General features: G+C 40.6%; 1 protein-coding gene across 8 annotated transcripts in view; it reads left to right on the forward strand.

Moving 5' to 3' along the window:
• tasp1 (taspase, threonine aspartase, 1) overlaps positions 1–8,787 on the forward strand; it is a 179,698-nt gene that overhangs the window by 129,265 nt on the left and 41,646 nt on the right. For all 8 annotated transcript variants that reach the window (XM_060916843.1, XM_060916841.1, XM_060916842.1 and 5 more), the window contains exon 12: positions 530–637. In XM_060916843.1, coding sequence (XP_060772826.1) covers positions 530–637 — 108 coding nt within the window. The remainder of the gene's footprint in view (positions 1–529; positions 638–8,787) is intronic.

The raw sequence follows: 8,787 nt of genomic DNA on the forward strand, positions 1-8,787 counted from the left end.
TCTGAGCATACTGACAATTTTTAACAACTCTCAAACTACATGTACAAATCCATCTTGTTTTAGGTGTGCCATAGTTCAGCCACTCCTTAAGAATCCTGGTCTTGATCTGACTATTCCAAATAATTTTCAGCCAATTTCTAAGCTTTATTTTTATCTGAGGTTTAAAAAAGGTTGGTTGTAATCAGATTCTGTCCTTTTTAAACCACTGATGCTGGTAAGTGTTTTTATTAAATATTATTAGAATAGTAATTATACTTTTAATTGAATATTATTAGCATAATATTTCATTATTATTTCAAGTTTGTAGGAAAAATGACAACACCTGAGGACAACATAAAATGAAAAGTGGTAAAAATGTATTACATTTTTTTGTTTTTAATTTAATTCATAGAATTAATATGAAATGGTTTTCTTCAAGGTTAAAAAAGTCATCACACACAAGGGATGTCCCCTATTCAAAGGTAGAACTATTTATACAAAAGTGTAAAACGCTGCATATGTAAAGGTGAGTACTATATGTATTTTACAGGCTCACCATTCCTGGCCAGTGAAGATGGTGTTCTGGGTGGCATAATTGTTTTGAGATGCTGTAGATGTGGAGAGGACCACAGCTCTGGCAATTTGCAAGCCTTACTGGGTACGTTTGGTGTTCCTACCACAGCGCACTCACACTTTAGGGACAGTGTTTGCAGCAGTTATATATTTCAGCAACACAATACTTATCCCATACTAAAAATCCAGACCTTCTGTAAGGGCACTTGGACTTTCAATAAGAATTTTTCTTTTGCTGTTTGACTAAGTATACAAGTTCAGGATTAGAACAAGTTATGTTCTGCAAATTGATATTTGTTAACTTCCTTTTCCTACAGCATTATTTTTTCTGTATTTCTGGAAGAACAAACAAAATATACCACTCACAATTTTAATTCCAAATGCAGATACAGATCAAATATTTGCAGCAATACACAAATCCAGATAATGGCATTGTTACACCCCTAAAAATATTTGTTCCATCCAAAGTAAATACATTTTATTTTTAATTTGGGTGTGACATACAAACCTGTTTTCAAAAAGAAGTTGGAACACTGTAGAATGTGATAATTTGCAAATCATGGAAGTCCTATATTTCATTAAAAATTGTACAAAGACAACATATCAAATGTCAAAACTGAGAAATTTTATTGTTTGAAAAATATATGGTCACTTTGAATTTGATGCCAGCAACATGGGACAGGCATGTTTACCACTGTGTTGCATCACCTTTTCTTTTAACAACACACTAAATATTTGGGAAATGAGGAGACCAGTTGCTGTAGTTTTGTAAATGAAGTCTCCCATTCTTGCTTGATATAGGATTACAGCTGCTCAACAATTCAGGGTCTCTTTCTTGCAATTTTTATTTCATAATGCGTCTGATGTTTTCAATGGGCGACGGGTCTAGACTGCAGGCAGGCCACTTTAGCATCTGCACCCCCCCCCCTTTTTTTTTAATGGAGCTATGTAGTTATAATACATGCAGAATGTGGTTTGTCTTACTGAAATAAGCAAGGCCTTCCCTGAAAAGATGTCATCATGATGGCAGCATATGTTGCTCCAAAACCTGTAAACAGTATGTCAGTCAGCATTAATGGTGCCTTCTCAGATGTGCAAGCCACCCATGCCATGTGTACTAATGCACCCGAATGCCATCCTGGATGCTGACTTTTGAACTGTGCACCAATAAGGAGCCGGATGGTTCCTCTCCTCTTTAGCCTGCAGGATGTGGTATCCATGATTTTACAAAAAGAATTTCAAATTTCGATTCATCAGACCACAGGACAGTTTTCCATTTTGCCTCAGGCCATCTTAAATGCGCTAAAGCCCAGAGAAGGTGGCAGTGTTTCTAGATCTTGTTTGTTTTCTTTGCATGGTAGAGTTTAACTTGCATTTATGGATGCAATGACAAACTGTGTTCAGACAATGATTTTTGGAAGTACTCCTGAGCCCATGTAGTGATTTCCACGACAGAATCGTGTCTGGCTTTTTAATGATGTGCCTCCTGAGGGCCCAATGATCATGAGCATCCAATATTGGTTTTTGGCCTTGTCCCTTGCGTACAGAGATTTCTTGGGATTCTCGAAATGCTTTAATGATGTTATGTACCATAGATGATGTGATCCCAAATTCTTTGCAATTTTACATTGAGGAACATCATTCTGAAATTGTTGCACTATTTGCCCTGGCAGTCTTCCACACAGTGGTGGAAACCCCCCCCCCCCCCCCCCCCCCCATCTTTACTTCTGAGAGACTCCGCCTCTCTGGGGTGTTCTTTTTATTCCCAATCATGTAACTGACCTGTTGCCAATTAACCTAATTAGTTGTGAGATGTTCCTCCAGGTATGGGTGTTTTTTGTTTTTGTTTTTTTTTTTAATTTAAATCATTACACAACTTTTCCAGTCTTTTATTGACCCGTCCCAGTTTTTTTAAAACACGTTCCTGGCATTAAATTCAAAATGAGCTTATTTTAAAAAATAAAATAAAATTTCTCAGTTTCGTATTTGATATGTTGTCTTTGTACTATTTTCCATGAAATATAGGGTTTCCATGATTTGCAAATCATCGCATTTTGATTTTATTTACATTTTACACTTGACACAACGTTTTTGGAAAGAGGGTTCTAGACGTATAGCCATGGTACTGTACGAATGCTGATATGCTGGTCATTTGCATCTTTATGCGCACGCACGCACGAGGGTGAGTCAAAAAGTTCTAAGACAAATGAAAAAAATATTTTATTTATGAAAATAACAAAGCTATTTCTCTACATTTCCTCCATTTAAGTCTAAACACTTCTGCAAGCAATGTTTCCATTGGAGAATTCCTTCTTTGTATTCCTTTATTGAATTCTTTTGAAATTATAACATCTGTCTTAGAACTTATGACTTACCCTCGTGTGTGTGTGTGTGTGTGTGTGTGTGTGTGTGTGTGTGTGTATATATATGTGTATATATATATATATATATATATATATATATATATATATATATATGTATATATATATATATATATATATACACACACACATGTGTATATAGATATATATATATAATAAAATGTGTATGTGTATGTACACGTGTGTATGTGTGTGTATATATAAAATATATATATGTGTATGTGTGTGTATGTATATATACTAGTGCGTCTCAAAAAATTAGAATATTGTGAAAAAGTTCAATATTTTCCATGTTATTTAAGAAAGTGAAAATGTTATATATTATAGACTCATTACACATAAACTAAAATGTTTCAAGCATTTTTCTATTTTAATTTTAATCAGTATGGCATACAGTACAAAAACACAAAAAAAAACCCATCTCAAAATATTAGAATATTTCATTTCGAGTTTGAGTAAAACAGTATGAACACAGTGTATCTCTCGGTCTAGTTCAGTACACACAACCACAATCATGGGGAAGACTGCTGACTTGACTGTTGTCCAGAAGATGATCACTGATGTAGAGCCCTGCACTCCCGCGGGAGTCCCGCGGGACCCGCCGCAAAGCAGTGCGGCGCGGGACAAATTTTGAAAGCTCATTGCGGGAGTGCACATATGCAGCGCGGGCGGGAGCGGTGATAAGCTGCAGTCCCGCTAACTAAAAACGTGTTTGAAATAAAATTTATAAATTATTAATTTATGTCTATCATATATAATTTGTGCTGTATATTTTATTTGGCATTAATAAAAACATTTTAAGATGCCTAAATTTGCAGAGAGAGTCAGATTGCCAGATTGAGTGAGGAATGGCATCTTAAATTTGCCATTGATCACCCTAACGGGAAATCCTTTGATCACTCTAATGACTCGCAGTTTACACCCAGCTAGCAAGAGAACCATGAGTGAAGTGATTTACTGCTTGCGTTAGTCTACAACTCTAATCAGAGAGACAGGTTACACAGTGACGGTAGGCTTGACTCAATGCTATCCCAGAAATCCTTCCTGTAATATGCAAATTTGGCTGTCCAATCAGAGGTGGCCAAATTTGCATATTACAGGAAGGATTTCTGGGATAGCATTGAGTCAAGCCTACCGTCACTGTGTAACCTGTCTCTCTGATTAGAGTTGTAGACTAACTCAAGCAGTAAATCAATTCACTTGTCTTACGAGCTCTGCTTTGCAATTAAAAATAAAACACCACCATTGGTACAAAGCAAGCCCATTCACTTTTTTATGCTGATCAGAGAATTACAATGGTTTCTCATGTGATAAAAATGTGTGATTCGCGATTAAATATTTTAATCGCTTGACAGCACTAATTATTATTATTATTATTATTATTAGAGACACTACATGCTGAATTCAGAAACAAGGTAAATAATAACAAACGTGAATGTGAGCTGTAGATATTTATGCTCAAATCCACTCAAAGTAGGGGGCGGGGCACCATCACGCTGTGTCAAGACAAGAACTTTCCTGAGAAATAACACGAACGTCTGCATCATGCGGGATTTGCGGGCGGGAGCGGGACAAAATATGGCAGGCGGGAGCGGGACTGAAAATCATAATTCTTTGCGGGCGCGGGCGGGACTGCACAATGCGGGCGGGAGCGGGACTGAAAAATCTGACCCGCACAGACCTCTACACTGATGCCCTCCACAAGGAGGGTAAGCCACAAAAGGTCATTGCTGAAAAGGGTGGCTGGAAAAGGTGCACAAGCAACAGGGATGGCCGCAGTCTTGAGAGGATTTCAAGAAAAATTGATTCAAGAACTTGGGAGAGCTTCACAAGGAGTGGACTGAGGCTGGTGTCAGTGTATCAAGACCCATCACGAACAGACATCTTCAAGAAAGGGGATACAACTTTCGCATTCCTAATATCAAGCTACTCCTGAGCCAGAGACAATGTCAGAAGTGTCTTATCTGGCCAAAGGAGAGAAAGAAATGGACTGTTGCTCAGTGGTCCAAAGTCCTCTTTTCAGATGAAAGTACATTTTGCATTTAATTTGGAAATCACAGTTCTAGAGTCTGGAGGAAGAGTGGAGAGGCACAGAATCCAAGGTGTTTGAAGCCCAGTGTGAAGTTTCCACAGTCTGTGATGATTTGGGGTGCCATGTCATCTGCTGGTGTTGGTCCACTGTATTTTATCAAGTCCAAAGTCAACACAGCCATCTACCAAGAGATTTTAGAGCACTTCATGCTTCCATCTGTTGACAAGCTTTTTGGAGATGCTGATTTCCTTTTCAAGCAGGACTTAGCACCTACCCACAGTGCCAAAACTACTACCAAATGGTTTGCTGACCATGATATTACTGTGTTTGATTGGCCAGCCAACTTGCCTGACCTGAACCCCATAGAGAATCTATGGGTTATTGTCAAGAGGAAGATGAGAAACACCCGACCCAAAAATATAGATTCACTGAAGGCCACTATCAAAGCAACCTGGGCTTCAATAACACCTCAGCAGTGCCACAGACTGATCACTTCCATGCCACACCGCACTGATACAGTAATTCATGGTAAAGGAGCCCCAACCAAGTATTGAGTGTATAAATGAATATACTTTTCAGAAGTTGGACATTTCTGGATTGTAAATCCTTTTTTTTGATTGCTCTTGGGGAATATTCTAATAATTTGAGATACTGGATTTCTGATTTTCATGAGCTATAAGCCATAATCATCAAAATTAAAACAAAAATACTTTAAATATTTCACTTTACATGTAATGAATATAGAATATATGAAAGTTTACCTTTTTTAATTAAATTATGAAAAAAAAGAACTTTTTCATGGTATTCTAATTTTTTGAGATGCACTTGTGTGTGTGTGTGTGTGTGTGTGTCTGTGTATATATATATATATATCAGCTGGATAGTACAGTGGTAATGCTCACTGACTACGACGCAGGAGATCGGGGTTCGAATCCCGGTCGGGGCAAAACATCATCCAGTAAGGGTCCTTAGGCAAAAACCCCTCATGATATATCAGCCTACCTCAGGAATGAGTGAAAACATAACTGATAGAGTCATACCGGCTCAGACGTCGCCCGGGTCAACAAGGTCTGCGTCAGTTGCTAGGGAACCAGGGCAAACTGATGAGAAATGGGCTACTGGAACAAGACATCGATGGACGAGGACAGAAAATACGGATTTGCTGGAATGCTACTATACATCAATCCCAGAGAGAGGGGATACATGCAGCGAATGTGGGACCATTGGATACTTCGAAACCCACAATCAAGGCTAACAAAGAAACAGCTATTAGCCCAGTGTTCCAACATCCATAATCGAAATCTGCTATCACAACTAGAGATTAATGAAATACAACAACGATGCTACGGCAAGGGGGAGCCAGGAAGACAGGTCAGCGGGGAGATGTCATCATCCCCACAACCAGAGATTGGGTACCAAGCCCCAACAGCTAACAGCCTCAACACAAGAGCTGCTGACCTGAGAAGGAAGATCGTGACCCAACTGGAAACCTGGAGCCCCCGACGAATACCGAAGCTGAGTTGCCAAGTACCTTCAGAAGATCTACTAGTAGATGTGAATGCTGCTCTGAAGACAATCTCCACAAGAACCATCACTGAGACCAACAAGCTGATACACAGTACAGCAACAGTAATCATGGAGATGCTTGGACACAAGGTGGGCTCGGGACATAACAAACAGTATCCACCATGGAAGAGACGATTAGAGGCCAAGATAAAGGCAGCAAGGAGAGAAGTTAGCCAGCTAGCTGAACTACAGAAAGGGAACATGGCGCCCAGGAAGTACAACTCACTCTCCATACCAGAGGCACTCGAAACTGCCAAACAGCGACTAACAGCTCTGGCCACCCGGTTGAGGAGATACACCCAGGAGGATAAACAAGCTGTTCTCCACTGAACCAGCCAAGGTGTACTCTCAATGGCAGGGGAACAACAACCGGTCAGACCCACCAAGAGCTGAGGTGGAAAAATACTGGAAAGACATATGGGAAAGAAAGGCATCACACAACACCGATGCCCAATGGTTAGTGGACCTAAGAGCTGACCACAGCAACCTCCCAGAACAAGACGTCTCAATGGCAGACGTCCAAGAAAGAGTGTCAAAGATGAAGAGCTGGACAGCACCAGGCCCTGATATGATCCATACGTACTGGCTGAAGAAGCTAACTGCACTCCATGAACGCCTAGCAGCACAGATGAACCAGCTGCTGAGGGATGGAACCCACCCAGAATGGCTAACCCAAGGCAGGACAGTCCTAATCATGAAGGACCCCCAGAAGGGACCCATCCCATCCAACTACAGGCCAATTACCTGTCTCTGCACAACATGGAAGGCCCTGTCAAGCATCATTGCGGCAAAAATGAGTAAGCATGTGGCTCAATACACATGGCACAGAAAGGAATTGGCAGTAACACCAGAGGAGCCAAGCACCAGCTACTGGCCGATAGAACAGTCGCCCGAGACTGTAAGAAGAGACAGACCAACCTGTGCACTGCCTGGATTGACTACAAGAAAGCCTACGACTCAATGCCACACACATGGATACTGGAATGTCTGGAACTGTATAAGATCAACAGGAACCTAAGGACCTTCATACAGAACTCAATGGAAATGTGGAAGACAACCCTAGAGGCCAACTCAAAACCCATTGCCCAAGTCAACATCAAGTGCGGCATATACCAAGGAGATGCGCTATCACCACTGCTGTTCTGCATAGGCCTGAACCCCCTCAGTCAGATCATCACGAAGAGTGGCTACGGGTACCGATTCCGTAGTGGGGCAACAATCAGCCACCTGCTCTACATGGATGACATCAAGCTGTATGCCAGGAATGAGCGAGAAATAGACTCGCTGATCCACACCACCCGGATCTACAGCGATGACATAGGGATGTCATTCGGATTGGACAAGTGTGGCCGGATGGTCTCAAAGAGAGGCAAGATGATCCGGACTGAAGGGATTGACCTACCAGAGGGCAACATAGGTGATATCCAAGACAGCTACAAGTACCTTGGCATCCCACAGGCTAATGGAAACCATGAAGAGGCCACAGGGAAGTCAACCACAGCCAAATACCTCCAGAGAGTAAGGCAGGTCCTGAAAAGTCAGCTGAATGGTAAAAACAAGGTCCGAGCCATCAACATGTACGCATATATATATATATATATATATATATATATATATATATATATATAAAAAACATTACACACACACACAGTGGGGCAAAAAAGTATTTAGTCAGTCACCAATTGTGCAAGTTCTCCCACTTAAAAAGATGAGAGGCCTGTAATTTTCATCATAGGTATACCTCAACTATGAGAGACAAAATGAGAAAAAAAAATCCAGAAAAATCACATTGTCTGATTTTTAAAGAATTTATTTGCAAATTATGGTGGAAAATAAGTATTTGGTCAATAACAAAAGTTAATCTCAATACTGTGTTATATACCCTTTGTTGGCAATGACAGAGGTTAAACGTTTTCTGTAAGTCTTCACACGGTTTTCACACACTGTTGCTGGTATCTTGGCCCATTCCTCCATGCAGATCTCCTCTAGAGCAGTGATGTTTTGGGGCTATCGCTGGGCAACACAGACTTTCAACTCCCTCCAAAGATTTTCTATGGGGTTGAGATCTGGAGACTGGCTAGGCCATTCCAGGACCTTGAAATGCTTCTTACGAAGCCACTCCTTCATTGCCCGGGCGGTGTGTTTGGGATCATTGTCATGCTGAAAGACCCAGCCACGTTTCATCTTCAATGCCCTTGCTGATTGAAGGAGGTTTTCACTCAAAATCTCACGATACATGGCCCCATTCATTCTTTC

This window comes from Neoarius graeffei, chromosome 3 (genome assembly GCF_027579695.1).
Source record: "Neoarius graeffei isolate fNeoGra1 chromosome 3, fNeoGra1.pri, whole genome shotgun sequence".
In the NCBI taxonomy this organism is placed as follows: Eukaryota; Metazoa; Chordata; class Actinopteri; order Siluriformes; family Ariidae; genus Neoarius; species Neoarius graeffei.